Source organism: Anopheles ziemanni, chromosome 3 (assembly GCF_943734765.1).
Source record: "Anopheles ziemanni chromosome 3, idAnoZiCoDA_A2_x.2, whole genome shotgun sequence".
Lineage (NCBI taxonomy): Eukaryota > Metazoa > Arthropoda > Insecta > Diptera > Culicidae > Anopheles > Anopheles ziemanni.
In genome coordinates this window covers 19,331,435-19,349,997 of record NC_080706.1, presented here as the reverse complement: position 1 = coordinate 19,349,997, position 18,563 = coordinate 19,331,435, and the positions used below count along the sequence as shown (strand labels likewise).

At 46.8% G+C, this 18,563-nt stretch overlaps 4 protein-coding genes across 4 annotated transcripts; 2 read left to right on the top strand and 2 right to left on the bottom strand.

Annotated features, from left to right (window-relative positions):
• Positions 1 to 8,568: 8,568 nt before the first annotated feature.
• Positions 8,569 to 11,489, bottom strand: LOC131286737 (WD and tetratricopeptide repeats protein 1-like). Its single transcript, XM_058315733.1, has 8 exons — positions 10,792 to 11,489; positions 10,324 to 10,713; positions 10,002 to 10,247; positions 9,680 to 9,927; positions 9,319 to 9,610; positions 9,139 to 9,251; positions 8,753 to 9,059; positions 8,569 to 8,679 (listed from the first exon to the last, which is right to left on the bottom strand). The coding sequence occupies exons 1-7, from the start codon at positions 11,098 to 11,100 to the stop codon at positions 8,768 to 8,770; spliced, it is 1,890 nt and encodes a 629-aa protein (XP_058171716.1). The 5' UTR covers positions 11,101 to 11,489; the 3' UTR covers positions 8,569 to 8,679; positions 8,753 to 8,767.
• Positions 11,490 to 12,262: 773 nt separating this feature from the next.
• LOC131289069 (conserved oligomeric Golgi complex subunit 2) lies at positions 12,263 to 14,791 on the top strand. The gene is made up of 3 exons (XM_058318268.1): positions 12,263 to 12,477; positions 12,557 to 14,301; positions 14,376 to 14,791. Exons 1-3 carry the CDS (start codon positions 12,367 to 12,369, stop codon positions 14,689 to 14,691), a joined length of 2,172 nt encoding a protein of 723 aa, XP_058174251.1. The 5' UTR covers positions 12,263 to 12,366; the 3' UTR covers positions 14,692 to 14,791.
• A 57-nt stretch (positions 14,792 to 14,848) lies between these two features.
• LOC131284295 (dnaJ homolog subfamily C member 17) lies at positions 14,849 to 15,850 on the bottom strand. Its single transcript, XM_058313150.1, has 2 exons — positions 15,754 to 15,850; positions 14,849 to 15,682 (listed from the first exon to the last, which is right to left on the bottom strand). The coding sequence occupies exons 1-2, from the start codon at positions 15,829 to 15,831 to the stop codon at positions 14,849 to 14,851; spliced, it is 912 nt and encodes a 303-aa protein (XP_058169133.1). The 5' UTR covers positions 15,832 to 15,850.
• Positions 15,851 to 16,209: 359 nt separating this feature from the next.
• On the top strand, positions 16,210 to 17,115 carry LOC131287895 (proteasome assembly chaperone 2). The gene has a single exon (XM_058316987.1). It carries the CDS (start codon positions 16,282 to 16,284, stop codon positions 17,014 to 17,016), a length of 735 nt encoding a protein of 244 aa, XP_058172970.1. The 5' UTR covers positions 16,210 to 16,281; the 3' UTR covers positions 17,017 to 17,115.
• Positions 17,116 to 18,563: the final 1,448 nt, after the last annotated feature.

The following is an 18,563-nucleotide window of genomic DNA, read 5'->3' as shown; positions in this document are numbered from 1 at the left end:
ATGCAAGTAGACATGTTGGCAGCTGTAGGTTCCTTTTATTTCTGCTTCCCATTCCCACTGGATCTCCATTTACCTACGGTAAAGATCTTTTTCCCCCGTCTTTTCCCTCCTACTCCAGCCCAGTTTGGCCGTGATTTTTCTTTACAACCTCGTTTCGCAAGAAACGCGAACCATTGCCTAGCGATCGCTTCGAAGCTTCGAAGGTCTTGTTCAGCCAACCGCACAAGACCAACACCACCGGCGTGTCTGTCCAGGCTTACGATTCGTTCCTGGAACATAACTCTGCCATCGTTTTTTTCTTCGTTCTCTCTATTCCTTCTGCCACAACTGCCCTTTTCGAACCAGCGTCTTCTGGGCTGCATGGCATGGTGGTGTGTTCTTCTCTTAGTCCGTTTTTCTTCTTCCCTGCAACTGCATCGGGGGACCTTCGCCGCCCTGGGAGCACAAATTACGGCCCGGCCTATCTGTGGATGTTTCGTCCGTGCTTTTGGCCTTCTCAGTACCTCAATACAGCATACACACACCAACACAGAAAAGGGCGAGCAGGAATAGAAATTGGAACGTTGATTTTCGTTTCATCATTTCCCGTGGGGGGAAGAGGGAAGAGGTTTGATCGTTCGTTTTGGTTCCCTTTTCTGCACTCGTGACTTGTTTTGCAGACACCCGGCTTGTTCTATTGCCTTCACAAATTGTTTTTTACTACCTTCAATCCGATCTCGATTGAAGGCGTAGGCTGCAAGCGAAAATCAGTTATGTTTATTCAGCGATATTTTAAAAAATAATCTGACCTTTGACACAAACACTTATATCGGATTTATTCCAGGTTGTAGTTTCTTCCAGTTTCATTTCACTCGTGCCTTGCCTGGCCCTTGAAATATGTTGTTTCAGCATTGTTTTCATCCGAGTTTTAGTTTACAACCTTTTCCCAACAATATTTGTTTGCATTCGAATGTGTTGTTTTTGCTTTATTATATCAAAATCGATTTTAAACAAAATGTTTCAAGCATGTTTGCACGAATTTGTGCCGGGCTAAACGGAAATAGCCATCCAATGGAGACGCCTGGTAGTTGGTAAACATTGAGCATTTCCATCAACTTTTCTGGCCCGGGCATTGAATGTGGCAACAAACATAAATACCCTCGTCTCAAATAGGTGGTTTCTAATTTATTTATTGCAATTTACTTCAAGTGCAAGAACAAAAAAGCCAACACAGATTACTATGAGTTTATGGGAAAACATTATCCTCCGCCCGTTTCGTTCCAATCTTACCATCATGCTTCATTTACAACCCTCTGTCTAGAACAAACCAAGAAACGGCCGTACTTGGGCATTGTATGCACATGTCTGATGCAGCAAAGTGAAATGAATATAAATGCCTCCGTTCCGCTAATATTCCACCGAAACACGACGACGACGACGACGATACGGCTCGACATGATTAAAAGGCAAGGAGGCACAAAACGCAAAAGAAACACCACAAACGGCACGTCCCCCCGCCCGACCTGCTTCTTACCGTCGCCTGAACATAAAATGGTTGACTGTGAACTTGAAACAAACGAAAATGCTAAGCATGAAGAAAAAAACTGCATCGAGAACGGCTCGAAATAGATGCACCTCGAGTGGGAAACATGTCGCACGACTGGGTTTTCCCTTTCGGAAATATTTTTTCCCTCCGCTCCCGATGTTTAACTTGTTAATGAAAAATTAAAAGAAAATGAATTGGAAGCCTCGTGTTTGCCCCTACACACACAAGTAAACGATTCCTCCACAAATGACATTGGATGGCAAATATAGCTCGAACGAAAGGGAAAAGCTTGTGTCCTGCAACACGAGGAACATGGGGAAGGTCGTGGGGGTCGTGTGAACGTGCGAAGGATATGTATGGCATTTTTCTTTCCCCTCGTCTCCCTCTAGCCACGCTCAACCCTCCCCCCTGTCCGTGCAGGCTCGAGTAGCATTGTGCAGCCGGCAAAACCCTTTCCTTTAAAAACCTTTTCGAGCGGAGCATAAAAGGGGAAGACACATGCAGCGTATGCTTTATGCGTTAGATATTTTTTTGTTTTGTTTTTCTTCAACTCCACATGACAACGGGGATCTTATTTGTGTAACGCACGGAACCTGCGCCAAGCTGCGTGTGTTTGTGTGCCCTTCTTTGAAGCTGCGTTTCGTTTCCCTCCCGGGTTTTATTTTTTCGTTTTTGTCTTATGGCGACATCCTTTCCTAATGAATTGATTGACGGAGTGCATGTGCGTGCGATCTCATTAATGTAAGAGTGTTTCGCGCGAAGCACGATCCGCACCGGCTGTGGGACGGATTTCAATTCGCTTCCAATTAAATTTTAAGAGTCACATTTCATTGTCGGTTTTGCAAATTAGTTGGTTGCTAAACGAGACAAAAAAATATGTCATACAGAGGATGCACTCCATAGAAGGTGACACGGGACGTTTTTATAACTACACTACATGCTAAAACAATTTCTCGATGTAATTTCATTTTTCAAGCAAAGCTTCCATTGTAAGAAGCTAAACGAAACACCTTGCATTGGCTTACAGGGCAATCTTCTCCGCATTCTCTCTTCAAACCATAAAACACGAGATGAAACATAAATTATGGACTATGAAATCAATAATAACACCGCAAACTGGTTCTTCAATAAATGGTTTCTCCAAATGCTACCCCGACCACTTGAATGAAGGCTTCATAGAACGGCGTTGTTCGCAAAACACTTTTCTTCCCGTTCGACAGTGGTTCTGGTTGTTTTGCAAGACCATCAAACCTTGTTTCGTCGCCGATCCTCACTCCGTTCGCCCACGGATGGGGTGCATTTCTTGCATCCATTAATCTCCCCGATGGCAACAATGTTGCAGCACACTTTCCTGATAACAGGCGATGGCGATGGAACTCCGACTCTGCACGGCGAGAGAATTACCGACCCGCCCGAAGGGAGTTTCGATCGATCATACGAGTGTATGATGGCCGGGTTCCTCCAAACGAGGCGCCCGTTTGTGGACGGTGGACGGATGAAAATTATGGTGCAATAAATAAATGGAAACTTGCAGGGAATGGGAAGGGGGGCCGCAAGGACTCGGACGAACGATTGCTACGTGCTCTGCGCTTGCAGAGATATAGTCTTCTCCTTTATATATATGGCAGGACCGGGTGGAAGGTGGCCAGAGTTGAAGAATGTTAACCACTTCAACCGATCAATCGGGAAATGGAAGGTTAATTTACGCCGAGCCCAGCGCACCCGGCCCAGGAATGCCGCTGACGCTACTGCCATTTTGTGAGAATCAAGGCATTTTATAAGTGCGACACGATTGGATGATTATGATGCCCAAAATGTACATTTTTCTGCCAGAGCCCATTTTAGGGTACGTTGAAGGAAGAAAACTGAACGAGAAGCTCTCTTTCGAAGGGGCCGTTTGTGGTCGAGAAGAATGTGCGGATAATTTCTCATTTTAATCGAGGTTAGCTGAATTGACATTCAATCAGGTAGATGATAAAATTATGGTATAAATATATACAATTTCAAATTGACAAATGATACTGATAATCATTTAACATCTTTCATTGATATCGTGTGTAGTAAAATTATCAAGTTCCAAGCGTTGGTATCTTTACACATGTATCTTTTTTGGAGGCTTGTTTCAGTAAACATTTCGCCACGGAAAGGCCTAAAAAACAGGCCCGCTCATCAACGTCTCCGGCATTTCGATCACGTACGTCGGTTAAACATGCCAACCAACCGTCCATCCGCAACACGGGAACACCTCCACCCTGTCAGCTATGAATTCGTCAACCTGGACAGGGCAGGGTGCAGTGCACTTTGCCAGTTCGGTGATGAATTAACGGTGCGAGGTTTATGTATTTTTTGTCATCATGTCTCTTTCTTCCCAGGATTCTTTTTTTTTTAGTTAAAAAGTTAGTGTTCAAACATGCAAATTAAAATCATCGTAATTTTGTCCAAGGTTACAACAGATGCTATAGTTTGTTTATTTTTCAAACGAAAAACGTGTAAGTAAGGTAAGGCCGTACGAAATCCAGTGAATATGGTAAGTTTCTTCTTTATTGGCTGGAAAATGTCGTGGAACACGACTAGACGTTTCCGGAGCCTGGTAACTCCACCACCGTTGGCGAGATTTGACTGCCAATGGGAGCTGGAGTTTCCGCGTGCCGAACGATCATTCAACGGGAAGTTTAAAAGGTGTCCAAAGTGTATTTTAATATAGTTAATTATAAGAAATCTCCATTTGGGTCTTAAAATAAAAATAAATAATTAGTTTTTAAAACAAAATCAACCTTAACATTTTTACAGAAAACCAAGAAAGCCGTTCGTGTAGATGTCCATCCCGTGGGATCCTACCAAACCGACGTCCCACGTCCCACACACAAACACACACACACACAAGCAAGCTGACAAACGACAGACGATCGAATTATACTGTTCAACAGAACCTGACCAGCGCTCGCTGGAAGCCGAACGTCGCGAAAACAAGGGCAAAAGGGCAGTCGGGAACTCCGGCCCGGGTTCAGCGCTGATTTCCCTTTTTTTGTTTGTGCCACCCTTTCCGGTCCCGAACCGCAGTAGCCCGTCGTCCTTCCTTTGGTCCTTCTCGTTCGTTTCGCATTGTTTTTGCTGCCTGCGAAACCGGTTCCTTCGCAAAATGCCAGTGCTGCAGTTGTTTCTGACTTTGGTTTCGCTCCAATCTTGCCTGGAGGGGTGGGGTGTGGGGAGGGACTCGATTACTCCTTTCCAGAAGGTCCTTCCCTTCCTCGGCGGAAGGAGAGACGAAACAAAAAGACTCAGCGATAGACCTGTCTCCGGGCAAAGGGCAGCCGCGTTTGGTATGCGTGCCCTTGTTGTCCGTTTGCGTTGGTCTCCTGTGTGTTCGAAGAGCCCGAAGAGTCTTGTCTCCACGGTATCGGATTGATCGTGGCAAGTCTGCGCTGCGCTGGACAACCTTCTTTCGGTGCGAAAGGTTCCGAAACGGATTGGTTTTAAAAACGGTCAAGTAAGTGTTTCCGCAGCTACCGACGTCCAGCGTTGGACTAGCGTTCTTTCGTCACTCCGACAACGAGATGATTGTATACGTGTGATTATGCGCCTAACGTGCCCTTGCGCTGGACACGACGATGTCCAACATTATGCGCAAACCGGCGAAAGGGAGCGAAAAGAACGAGAACGAATACCGCGAAATGTAAGGCAAAGAACGCAAGACGCCGAAATAATCGGTTCGGAGTAATTTTCCTTTCCTCAGCTCCTTTTCGAGGAAGGGCTGGGCTCGCGCTTTCACAAACGTCGTCCGTCGTCACTTAAAAAACCGAAAGCAACAAACAAAAAAGTTCGCCAAAAAGAAGCGACAGCTCAACAGCTTCCAACGACGTTGATGGTCATCCCAGAGGGATTCCACATTCCCTTCGATCAACAAGGTTCGTTGTTGTTTAAATTTGATTTTCCCTTTATGATGAACCAGCACGTCCCTTTGGTCCTCCCTCCTCGTCCTTTTCGATGGTTCAGTTTGATCCTTCTGCCCTTTTTCACGGCCCCTCTCCCGTCTCCACGGTTGCGGTATTTCAAATTAGCATAGTTATGTAAATTAAACTGCGTTCGGTTGGGTTTCGATCGCTGCCTTAAAGAGTACTGCCCTCGGGGTTCGCTTTCAGCGTGAGAGGGAACCAAAAATGTAGAAGAAAAACCTCCAAAGGATCCAACGTAAACACCTGCACCCGAAAGGCCATGGAAGGAAGGTGGTGGATTTTGTTTCCCTCCAACGTTAAACGCTTCCAAAAACAGTTTTGAAAACTTCCAAAACAGTGCTTAATAATACAGCATGGTCTTGGTCGATTGGTTCATCGACAACACGAACGGCGAACGTAACGTTTATCTGCGAAATGATAAGTAAAGGCCAGCGATTCCGTTAGGAGGTGTGAAAAAAAGTGTATCATTACATTCGGCAAAATGGTACAATTTTAAAACAAGACAATAGTAAATCGTTGATAAAACGTGCTCGACGTTCTACAGCATCGCAATGCAATTCAAATTTCAGTGAAGAATTTCTTGAAATTTAAAAATGCAATAAGGTTGTAGCGTGTTTTTGTTTTTATGGTTTCAAAATCCAACGAGTCATATTTTAGACGCAAACATTAACATTCAACTTATTAGGGCTGTCCATAAAGAGTGAGGTTGAGAAAACAGAAGACGTAAAATTTACAAAATAAACCAAGTCCTAAACACTTAAAGAACTGTAATCAAACATTTTTTTAAATATAAATTTTGAGGAGCTTGGCTAAAATCTTATCAAGATCTGGATATATAATCATTCGACCGAAAAAAAGGAGACCAAAAAACTAAACTCTCTTTCAAACTTGCTGCCGATCGTACTTATCTTGCACAGAAGTTTGATAATAAAAACCTCCCTTATATTCGTTACACTCCACTTATAACCATACAGTGTTCATGCTAGCTCCAATATTAGCTACGTTCTTAAGGATTCCTTACTTATATTCTCCAATCGAAGACTCATCCAAACAGTTCATGTAGTAGATCTCTGCATCTGCATAACCTTGAGAGTTGCACCAAGAGCCAACGCTTCTGAGCTGCTCAACGGCACGAACGGAACAATCGCATCACGATAAACATCTCCATTCATCCACCACCCGGTGCCGTAGTCCCTGGAAACGGTTTACATCCTCCTTCGAGAAAAAAGACGAACGGTCGGGCGGTCGATAAATTGCTACTTCTTCCCGGTCCACCCCACCCACCCATTGACCAACGATCTGCAGTGATCTTCAACTTGAAACTGGCAAAAGGTACTCTCTTAAAGCCAGCTGCCGTTCGACAGCAGGGTCGACCGAGGGTCTTGTGGGAAGCTTTAGCTTCACACCACCGCCCGACACTGGCACGGCACCCATCCCCCCGGGGGCGGTCGGCTTAAAAAAGGTTAGCGAATCGAAGGGCACACAGCACAGCCGATGGGAAGAAACTGATACTTTTGCGTTGGTTCGCCAACGGAGTGGAGCCAATGTGTGCATTCAAATATACATCCGCGACCGAAGGGACGTACGCGTACGGTCGTTGCAGAAACATGGGCGAGTAACAGATTCACCCGGGCGAGCTGATGGGCAAGAGCGGGAAGCCCCGATGGTGGTTTTATATTCCATTACTCGCCGTTAATCTTGCCGGCGAATGATTAATTCGATAGCGATTAAAATCTATTACATCTACCACGGGGCAAGAACAGAATGCAACCGATGCAACGAGCCGGATACAAGCGGGTTCATATCGTCGAAAGAGCACAAGGAAAGGGATCCGCTTTTGCTCACTTTTGCTGGATCCGAGAAAGAAAACTAGACATGGTAGAGCAGTGTCTAGCAGTAGTGGGTATACATCTCATCCGAATCGTTGCGAATCTTTCACAGAGATTAAACGCTTCCACTAGTGTATGGTTCTAGTACTCGTGGTTAGTTTGGAACCGAAGAAGAATAAGAAAAAGAGTAATCAACTGATAAATTCATCCTTTCCCCCAGTCGCGCGATGAGTTTAATGTACAAACGATAAAAAGAACCAACGTTGCGGTTAGTCTATTGATTTGCAGAACGTTACGAACCTGGTGCGACGGAGATTCTTCGAGTGTTTATGACTTCCTTTCTTGGTTTATTGTGTGTGTGTGTGTGAGTTTCGCCGGTAATGATGGTTTATTTTTACGCTTTCCTTGTGGCTAATGCGGTTAGTTCGGGCTAGACGATCGAAGGAATGAATTTTGCAGATTGAAGATCTCAGACCCTGGAATAAACACAAATGATACTTTGTCACTCATATCCGTTACTTTATCACATTCGTTTTCGAATTGGAAAGAAAAAAAGTATCGTTAATAATTTCAGGACATTTATCAAACTCGTTAACTCGACCCCGACGAGGTGGTTGGTAAAACCAAGTACTGCATGGTTTATTTCTTGCTTATTCCTTACGATTTCTATGCTGCCTCTGGGTTTTTTTTACTTTAAATATAGGCTGAGTGTTACAGTTACCGTTCTAGCCGACTTGGAAGTGGGTATAATTGCATTATATATCTTTTATTCATACTATCATACAGTTATGTTTTTCCCGACTACGGCTGCGTTTTTTTTTTTTATTATTCCAACAAACATTTCGATTTGTCCCAGTAAGATAAACAGATGTTTAATAAACAACGATAAGAAACCTAGAAAATAAAGGTTAAAATTTGAGACTGGAGAAAAGATGAAATACATCAACCTCCAGGATGATGCTTTTCGCCTTTAAACATTGAACAAGGTAGCTAGGTGTATGGGAGTTCGCGGGATGATGCTTAGGCATACTCTAAGAGTTCTGAATCCTTATCTCAATAAATTGAGGCAATTTGATATTTCTATCGGCGTAAGGTTACACGCCAAACTGATATCGCAGTGAGTTCGTACTAAATGATTTTAAAATTTGAAAATAAAATCCGTCGTATAAAAACGGCCCCTCGTGTGCAAGCTACCGAATAATGTGATGGTCGATCGTGTTGGAAGAGTGGTTTGTTTTTCACTGAATCTTTAGATGCAGTAGCACGCTGTCTTCCCAGCTTTACGGCTTTCCCCATAGGTTGGTTATAGAAACCGTACCTTTGCGAATAATTTATTAATGCTAGCTTTAATCACATATAGGACGTTGGCAATCTGTGGTGGAAGAAAGGAAAGCAATCATTAGCCATTGATAGTCAAAATCAACACCAGACCACTCGTGCCCTACCAGTTGCACTAGAAGCTAACTGGCCCGACAAATCGCCTGCCCGGGGGTCATCTCCTCGAATGGGTCGGCCTTCATGCGGGTCTGGTTCTCGCTCACGCAGGCATCCAAATGTTTCTCCTTACGCTCGAATTTACCCTCCGGTGACTTGGGCGTCCAGAGCCTTATCTCATTATCGATACCGCTTGTCGCCAGCAGGCAGACGTACGGATGGGGCTGGACGCAGTTAACGATAAGCTCGTCCGCTTTGTACGAAGCGGTGACGAGGCCACTGTGTCTGTCCCAGACATAAAAACGTCCATCATCGGAGCTGCAAGGGTGGGAAGTGGAAAGAAAATTGATTCAGTAAATTTCATGAGTTGATGAGTTTGGGAAGAAAAGAGCCCTACCCGGCAACGATGTAGTTGGAATCACCAAAGTAATTTGCCTCCTTGATGTCCGTCTTGGTGTTGCAGTGGCCAACGAATCGCTTCTCATAGTCGGTCGCCTTTGCTCGCCAACCCTATGGGGGTCAAAACATAATTAAAAAATAACCTTCAATACACCCCCACTGACCGCTCCTAACGTACTTTTTCTTTGTCGTGAAAGTAGTTTCCTTCGTAGATCGAAAACCGACTTTCCGACGCCCGTACACGCTGCTTGTCGAGCTCGATGCCAATGTCCTTTCCGAGCAGCAGCACACCCTGATTCTTTGCGTACGAAGGAAACCGTTTGATAAGCTCATCCAAGCACAGCTGTGCCTCTTTGGACTGTTCCAACTTCAGTAGCGCCCTTGCCAGCCGGAAGTACGCCTTCACGTAGTGCGGATCTAAACGGAGCGCGGTATGACAGTCACGAACGGCCGCATAAGCATCACCATACCTAAAAAACATACACACGGGAATGCTCGTTAACAAATGCAACCATGTCTCTAGTATCAGCTTTACCCACCAATCGCGCCTCATCAGTGCGGTCGCCCGGTTGAGGTAAAGGATGGAGCAATCCTTATTGTTCGCCTTGCGGATGGCCTGCGTGTACTTGTTGATCGCCTGCAGGTACTGGGACCGTTCCTGGTTGTCGTTGCCCTCCATTTTCAGCTGCTCAACGTCGGGCGGGAATTTGTGTTTCGTCTTTTCTCCACCGACGCACCCATTCGTCTCCCCATTGGTTGTGGGTGGAAGCTTTGGCAACTCTAGGAACTGGGGAAGAGAAGGGAAAAAAGGGAAAGATTATTCATCACTTCCTAGCCGGATTTTGATGGCACAATTCCTACCACAGGCTGACGGGAGCCGTTGATTTCAAACAGATAAATGTGGTCCGAACCCATGTTGACCAGCAGCTCCGTACCGTCCGGACTGAACGTGAGGTATGTGATAGTTTTAAAGTTATACTGCATGTTGACCTTCTCGTCGCCATTCAGATGACCCGGACAGAAGTACTTGACGCAACCATCGTTGGGGATCTTGTCGATGCGCGTCGTCACCACCAAACCATCGCCAATTTCCCGCGGATCGTACAGCTGCGAAGGACCCAACTAAACAAGATTGTGGTATATTTGGCAACAAATCAGCAAACTATTCTGGAAAAATACACACCCTCGACAGCGAGATCATGCGGCGATCGTACACCCGGGCATAGCAGTCGTTCGCCCCGATCGCCATCTGTTCGGGGCGCTGTGGGTTGATTGCGATGCATTTTACTTCCGGCGAGACCCACAGATAGTTTCGCAGGTCGATGAGGACGTTGTTGTCCTGTTGATTGCAAGCGTGCTGCACACGCATATCATGCTGCAAAACCAAACCGTCTTCGGCCGCCGACCAAAACAGGTGAGGATTGCGGGGCGAGGTGGCTAACCGTTTGACACGATGCAGGTGGCAGACACACCGTCTGGTGGGGTTCTCGGTCTGTCGGTTGATGTCAAACACGAACGTTTTGCAATCGCCGGCACAGGTTGCGAGTACCGAATTACCCCGTTGTGGGAGGAACTGTTTGGAAATGGATCAAAACAGAATTAACATACCAAACATGCATCAATCCGGGTGGGATCTATCCTGAAACCATACCTTCACCGAGAAAATGTTACCCTCGTGCGGGGTGAGTATGTCGTGCAGCTGCGTATGCCGGAACGGATCCCACAGCTTAACGTGCAAATCGTCGGAAGCCGAGGCAAGGATATGACCGTCGTCGCTCCACTGCAGACAGTTGACGCAACCATTGTGACCTTTCAGCTCCGTTTCCAGGTCGATAAAGTCCACAAACTGGGGCGCCGCCCGAAGCCGGTTCCGAAGTATGCTCTCCACATCCCAGTAGGATCGATCCGATAGCATTTTCGTCACATTGGTGACGGATCCGTACTGTTGCTTTCTCTTCATCTTGGAGGCGACGGTGAGCGATGATCGCTGCTGGTTGTTTGTCTAAGATTACCACCTACACACAACCCTATGTTGCTTATCTCCACAGATCGGCTTTGCTTGCCAGTGAATGTTCGTGGTGACCCCCTAGGGGAGGATTCCAGCACTCAACCAAAACAGGATTTCGTACCGACGTCAGTACGTCACTGTGACAGCAGGTGCTTTTCCTTCGATGCGCCCCCGGTGCATCCCGGACACTGCATCGCCTCCCTAGGCGGACCAACCGTTCTAACTATTCTTTCTGTCACCCACGCACGACGTCACAATTTCGCAGATGTGATGAAGAAAATATCCGTGCCCACTTGCCCCCGTGGGCCAGAACCAAACTTACTTCCAGAAAGTTCAGGGAGTTTATTTATGCTCGCTTAGGGAGATATGGAAGCGATAAACTGCCTCTCTACCAGACCAACCGAAAATAGTGCGTAATGGTTGTTCAGAGTAACTGACTATCGTATAAATGAATCACACTATTCTATGACGATGCCTTAGTGTTGCATCGAAGTTTTCTGCAACTCAGATTACTACGATCCGGCGATCAACTGTCCCATCTACCGAAGGTAAATTAGGTGACAAGATCAAATTGCGGTGTAATTAACACCATTGGTATCGCCGTAAAGCTTACGCACCAAAGCTGGCAGATGGTTCCAGCATTTTTATTGGTATCTGGGGCTTACTTTCATGAATTAGTTTAAAAATAAACACTTTTTTGCTGTCGATTTCCTATCGCTCGGTATTATCAACCACTGCCGTTCGCTGCCACAACATGAATGCACTCGGATGACAACAAAACATCATAATTGCACTGACAAATCAAAACAAATCAAATCGAGAGGTCGGTTACAACCGTTACGCATTGGGAATAAACAGTTGTAGCACAAAAACATAAGATTCAGCTGTGTTTTTCGGGGTGAACTCATTTAAAAAGATACAACAATATTCCTAAATGCATTATGATTTAAAACACAAATCTTGCAATGGGTCGGTTTCAAGAATTGTCTAAAAGATCCTTCCTTATTTTCTACAGATCTTGGTTCGTAACGTCATCGCCGGATGACAGAGCTGCACTTTGTTGATGTTTCGTTTTTGCGAATGATGATGTGTCAGAAAACAAGAAAAATCAGCGCATCGGATGCAACGATGTGAATCGTCTAGTGTTATTTGTGCATTTTAATAAGTGTCTCCATTAACTAAGTGATTGTTTTTTAATCTAACCGTATAGTGACCTACATGGTAGGGGTTGACACCATGGAGAATAGCGCCACACCCGCCCGGGGCGAGCTGTTTAGCTTGCCGGCGGGTCCGGCTTCTTTGTGCTTCGACAAGAACGAATTCATGAAGGTATGTTAAACGGAAAACCAATTTCCCCCCACTGTGGCAATATCTCCGATTGATTGCTTTCCGTGCTTTCAATTTCCAGAAAACGTTCTCCGTCGACGAGTTCCTGCACGAAAACCGTAACGCTGGCAGTTTGGAAATCATACGCGATGATCTGGGCATGTATCTGAAGGTGCTCCGTTCGGCCATGATCGAGCTGATCAACCAGGACTATGCCGACTTCGTGGACCTGTCGGCTAACCTGATCGGGTTGGATCAGCAGATCGCTGCCATCGGTGGCCCGCTGGAGAAGCTGCGTGACGAAGTCGGCCAGGTGAAGGGCGCCCTTGAGGCCAGCATGACCGAGATCGAGCGCTGTCTCGAGCAGAAAAAGATGCTCCGGGCGCACAAAAAATCTCTTCAAAGCTTGGGGCGTGTGCAGGGTTCGCTGGAAAAGCTGGAAAGTATGCTGCTCGGCGAGAAGAAAGACCTACCGATCGATGCCATCCTGTTGGAGCGGGCAGCCTTGGAATCGATACAGTTGCAGTTCAATATCGAATTCTGTCGCCAGTTCCTCGACGAGGATAAGCAACGGCTGGCGGTGGATCTGTGGAGTGAACTGTTGGGTCGGTTGAAGAGTTATTTTCTTCGGGCGCTTGATGAAAGGGACTCCAAAGAGCTTGAAAGGTGCCTTCGCATTTACTGCACGCTCGACGAATGCCGTACGGCCGAGGAAGTGTTCCGGCGGGAGATCGTTGCACCGTACATGAACCGTGTCATCTCGGAAACTAGCCTCCAAAATGCGCCCCAGGGCTTGACGGGAATCTACAATCAAATACTGGATTTCGTGTCGATGCGCATGAAGCAACTTTGCCAGCTTACCAAGCGCAACGGCAAGGTAAAGGGCTACAGTTTCATCGTGAACAGCTTCTGGACCGAGGTCGAGCGACGCATGGAGACAAACATGTCGTCCATCTTCGCACCGGGCAATCCGGATGCGTTTTATCAGAAGTACAAGTGTACGCTCGAGTTTCTCGAGCGCATCGAGCAGATCATCGACGATCCGGACGATGTGGCCCAGTTCAAGGCGCACGCACAGTACCGTAGCTTTCAGGTGCGCTGGAACTTACCGGTTTACTTCCAGATACGGTTCCAAGAGATCGGCGCTAGCATTGAGGCGAGCTGTACAACCGAATCGTCCGCCGCGCCGCAGCTTACCCAAACCATCTCCGCGTCGCAGTTTAACGTGGCGCAGTTTTCCGCCGCCCTTACGGCCATCTCGAAGTGTTGGCAGGAAGGCATCTTTCTACCGCAACTGTTTCACCGTTTTCTTAAGCTCACGCTTCAGATACTTGCCCGGCTGACGGTTTGGTGTGAAAGTGCCTCCCGTCCAAGCGGACAGAAACACGACGGAACACCCAGCTCCCCGGAGGAACAGGCGACTCGCGTACGTTTTCTCGTGGCGCTTTACTCCGACCTGGGCAACATTCTGCTGAAAATACCCTCCATCGTGAGCCTCGTGGCGGCAAAGAGTCCTCCGGGCGTTGACCAAAGCGAACTAGAGAAAGTGGTCGAGGAGAGTGGAAACGGCTTTCGTGAGAAGCGATCACAGTTGCAGCGGGTTATCGTACAGGAGCTCATTGCGAGCAGTTTGCCACAGCTGCGGCAGGTCAGTGACATCCCACGGTTGTATCGGAAGACGAACCGTGAGCTTCCGAGCCGCTGCTGTCCGTACGTGGAGCAAGTGCTTGCACCAACGGACACATTCCGCAAGACCTACGGCACGACGATTGGAGAGGATGCGATGCGCGAGTTCCTCACGGGCGTCTACAGTCACGTCACAGTGCAGTAAGTGATCCGACCGTCGTTTACCGGTTTGCAAACCCCGGCTCCTTTTAATCTCACTATTTCTTCCGACACAGATACTACCAGGTGATCGACGAGGTGCTAACCTCGGTACAGAAAACGGAAGAGTCACTTCGACGCTTGAAGAACCTTCGGGATCGGTCGGCTACTGGCGCCTCGGCTGTGACCGCTGCGGCCTCCGATCGGACAGCCCCTTCCGATGATGACAAAATTCGGCTACAATTGCAAGCGGATGTTATGCACTTCGTGCGGTACGTGGAGGAACAGGCGACCATTCCAAGGGATCGGGTCGATCGATTACCCCAGCTGGTACAACTTGTCGACGATGCCATCAAGGGACCCCGAACCGTTGGTGGTGGATCGAATCAGTGAATGGAAGAAAATTGATGAGTATTTCCGAACGATTGCCTTGTTCCCTATTCACCGTTTCTCCCGAACTGTATGAAAATCTGTATTTTCTCCTTTCGGCGCGATATAGTCAAAATAAATTGTTAAACAAGATACAAAAAATGCTTGGAAAATGTGTGGTTTACTCTCTCGTTTCCTCAGCGTCCTCTTTCATCATTTGTTCGATCAATCGTTTCCGTTCCTCGGCTTGGCGTAATTGCCTCAACACCAAACTTTCGTAGTCCCGATCCGTTACGGTTCCACCGGCCCGGGAAGTCTTCTGTTTACTCTGTGCCGGTGCCTCCCCCACCCACTCGAGCGTGCACGGGTTGTCCAACCGACCCTTCTCGTACGTAACGGCCATTTCCGCTGCATCCTTGTCCCGAAACTCGACCAGTGCGCTCCCGCACTTTCGCGGGCTCATCACCAACGCATTAAGGTCGCCGTATTTGGTGAGAAATTTTCGTAACGTCTCCTCACTATACCCCCCGTTCGCCGGATCGCCCTTGTCCGCCTTCCAGCGTATCTTTACGCGGTGCTTTGATGGATCCCAGCTCGGTGCGGTCGCCGTCTGCATCATGCGCAGTTCGTCCTGTAGCTGCTTTCGCATAAGTTCCTGCTCCTCCTGGATCAACTTGGAACCCTCCTTGCGGAGCCGATCGAACTCCTCCTGGAACAGCTCCTCGGGGGTTTTCGTGCTGGCCGTTTTGTAACCACCGGTTGCCGCCTCTTTGGCCTGCCGTTCGCGTTCTTCGAGATCGGCTTTAAGCTTTTGCCGTTTGCTGTCGAGCTGCTTCGTCCTCAGCTGGGCGGCTTTCTTGGCGTTCAGCATCCGATCGTAGGCGGCCCGGGCCGATGCGTCCATCAGGATCTCGAGCGCCTTCGAGAGCTCCTGGAACAGCTGGGCCGCCTTCGGGTTGTCGGGGTTTTTGTCCGGATGGCATTGTAGGGCTTTTTTGCGGTACGCTTTCCGGATCTACAACGAAGGTGAGGCAGGGCGTTAATACTACTATCTTTGTGCGGTCCGTCTGTTTTTCGTTCACTTACCTCTTGCTCCGTGGCTCCGATGTCCACTTCGAGCAGGCCGTATATGTCTATATCACTGAACTTTTTAACATCCACCATTGTGGCAGGATTTGTGGATGCAAAAGTGAAACTGCACAAAAATAATGAGCGGCTTAAAATGGATGTAAACATAAACAAACCGCATTTGACGTTTGTGTGTTACGACGTTACACACGTTACTAAAACGTTACTGATGGTTAGCAATCAATTTGATGCACGAATGTTATTAAACTAAACTTAACTAAACGAATTGAATTGAAATCTTAGTAATTTTCATATTGATCAGAAATGTATCAATTTGAATTGAATTTTCTCCATATTATGAAAAATAAATCCCTGTTTTTTGTATAACGCTTCATAACTAGTAACGTCACAATAAACGTCAAAAGGTTGTCCGTAAACAATACCGTCGAATCATTCCCGTCGTTTAAAATCACCCGGCACGTTCGGTACTACCTTCTTCGAGTGAAACAAATTTTGCTGTAAAGTAAACCAATTCCAGGACACATCATGTTCTCGTTCAAACGAGAATTCGACTTCACCGGATACAGTTTCATTGTGCCGTCCGTCAGCGTCGGCAACGTACCGCAGCTGGCCGTGGATGTCGTTATCGAAACGCTCCAACTGGAACCCGCCGGCCAAGTATGGCATCCGGCCCTCATACCGATCGTCGGACCGGCCGCATTCGAACACGAACCGAGCGCGTCCATCACCACGTCGGCCGAGCTGTACGCCTCGGAGGAACGAAAACTACTGGTGCTGCAGATCCGTGCCCCACTCGTTGGCGCCTTGCAGAAGCAATTCTTTGAGCTGTTGGCCGACTTTGTGCGTGACCGTAAGCTAGCGCGCGTGTTCCTTCTTTCGAGTTGCTTTTCGCACGAAAAGTTCGATATCCGAACCGGACCGTTCCGGTATGTTTCGAACGAACCGTATAATCAATCCGACGCAGCGGCACGGCTGGAGGATGGACAACGGTGGATCAAGCACGCGGGAGGTGTGATCCATGGTGGAGGGTATGCTTTGAAGCTTCAGGAAGCCCTAACTTCGCGGGGGGTGGCCACACTCGTTTTCTTCATGTACGTGTCGGAGGGAGACAACACGGCCGAAGGGCTTATGTTGGCGCGGATGCTGCACGCGGTAAGTGGAGAGCAGTTGTTGCCCGTCCAGGCCGACCAGGTGGACGTGCGAGTTCCGAAATCGTGGAAACATCTTTATGGTACTGGACACCCGAGAGCTTTATATTGAGGAATTAAACCCCTTTGTTTTGGATCTATAACTTGGTAAAACGGGAAGATGTAAATTAAAATTAAAATAAAATAAATAAGCTTGCTTTTAACGGGAACGCTTGATTATAAAAAAAACGAAAAATAGTAAAATAATTGAATTTCGGATCGAAAGAAAACACGGCACTGGAGGAGGTTGAATTTGAAAAAATGAAATATCTTATTCGAAACATTACATTCAAATGAACGAAACGAACTTACAGTCGCACGCTCCAGCTTTTTTTCCATCTCCTTCACGAAATACAATATCGGCCTTAAATACTACAAAAGAACGTGCACCAATCTCGACCATGAAATGAAAGCTCGCAAGTGTTGTCCTCAGCCAATCTCTCTTTCTCGAATGAGCAATCCTAACTGGTGGTGCCATTTCATAAAAAACTATTTCACAGAGTTCGCAATATGTACAGAAAATTTACAAATGATCGAAAACGAAACAGAGGGAAATTACTATCCTTCCTTTTGTTCCACTTTCGCTCAGCTCTTTCGAGTATGTACACGTTCGTTTGGATGTTTTGGATGAAAACACAACGAAAAGTTGTTAACGATCTGTTGTAGGCTGAAATCTTGCTCTTAAAATTTTAAATAAGCTGCAAGTAACTCAGAATGAGTACTTGGGGGTAATTACTTAAAAGTGTTTCATGTTTTCTGTTGCATTAAACGGTTAGTGGTGAACTATTGTATGAATTCTATGTTTTAATACTCCTCTTCCTAAAGTGCGCCTTATAGGAACGAATTTGTTTCGAGTGCGGGTTCTGTCATTTTGTTTGCATCACCACACGCATTTTCCATTAGTTTAGTAGCAGCATCTGGGGTCCGCGACAGCCGAGCGGTAGCGCCGGTTAGAAAATCGGCCCATGAGCGCCGGGGCTCACCACCTCGACGGCGTGGGTTCGAATCCCAACCGAGACCGGACCCTCCCCTGTACGAGAGGACTGACTATCCACGTACAACAGGGAAACAAGTCTCGTAAGCCCTTAACGGGCAGGCATGACCAAGAGGTCGTTACGCCAAGGAGAAGAAGAAGAAGAGTAGCAGCATCTATTTAGTTCTGAAAAAGTCTATTGCATGTGTAATTGAAGTATGTAATTGTTATTTATAACCGGTTTCCGTTTGATTTTCTATTTCTTGTGGCTGGCTATTTCCGTTGTAGGTTGATCCGTTTTGATTTCCTTTGTTCTGCTTATTTTGCTTCTGTTTTTTCCTCAATAAACGAAACTCTAAATATTGCCGAAATTGTTCCGAAACAACGCTGGTCGTATTAGTCAATATTTGAACACAGGGCCTCTTTAAATGTACACCCAACGCATGCACCTTCCCATGCCCATTTTATCGTAATTGCTTTCAGGTCCCCCCTCCGCCGGGGGGAGTCTCTTAATCTCAAATATTGCACTTTTATTCTAAGCAACAGCCTTGATTTTGACGTGGTTCTTGATAGCCCACTTCTTCACTCATTGCGCCAAAAAATATATATATTGGTGGTATAAATTTTGTCTGCCCTACTGTATAGGG

Bases quoted from the DNA above. Each gene is read 5' to 3' on its own strand.
- LOC131286737 (XM_058315733.1), bottom strand. From the start codon at position 11,100: ATGAAGAGAAAGCAACAGTACGGATCCGTCACCAATGTGACGAAAATG. The intron at 9,928-10,001 runs GTAGGAATTGTG...TCTCTTCCCCAG, and splicing joins ACGGCTCCCGTCAGCCTGTG to TTCCTAGAGTTGCCAAAGCT. The intron at 9,060-9,138 runs GTAGGGCTCTTT...CCACCCTTGCAG, and splicing joins TCCAACTACATCGTTGCCGG to CTCCGATGATGGACGTTTTT.
- LOC131287895 (XM_058316987.1), top strand. From the start codon at position 16,282: ATGTTCTCGTTCAAACGAGAATTCGACTTCACCGGATACAGTTTCATT.
- LOC131284295 (XM_058313150.1), bottom strand. From the start codon at position 15,831: ATGGTGGATGTTAAAAAGTTCAGTGATATAGACATATACGGCCTGCTC. The intron at 15,683-15,753 runs GTAAGTGAACGA...CCTTCGTTGTAG, and splicing joins TCGGAGCCACGGAGCAAGAG to ATCCGGAAAGCGTACCGCAA.
- LOC131289069 (XM_058318268.1), top strand. From the start codon at position 12,367: ATGGTAGGGGTTGACACCATGGAGAATAGCGCCACACCCGCCCGGGGC. The intron at 12,478-12,556 runs GTATGTTAAACG...TTCAATTTCCAG, and splicing joins ACAAGAACGAATTCATGAAG to AAAACGTTCTCCGTCGACGA. The intron at 14,302-14,375 runs GTAAGTGATCCG...CTTCCGACACAG, and splicing joins TACAGTCACGTCACAGTGCA to ATACTACCAGGTGATCGACG.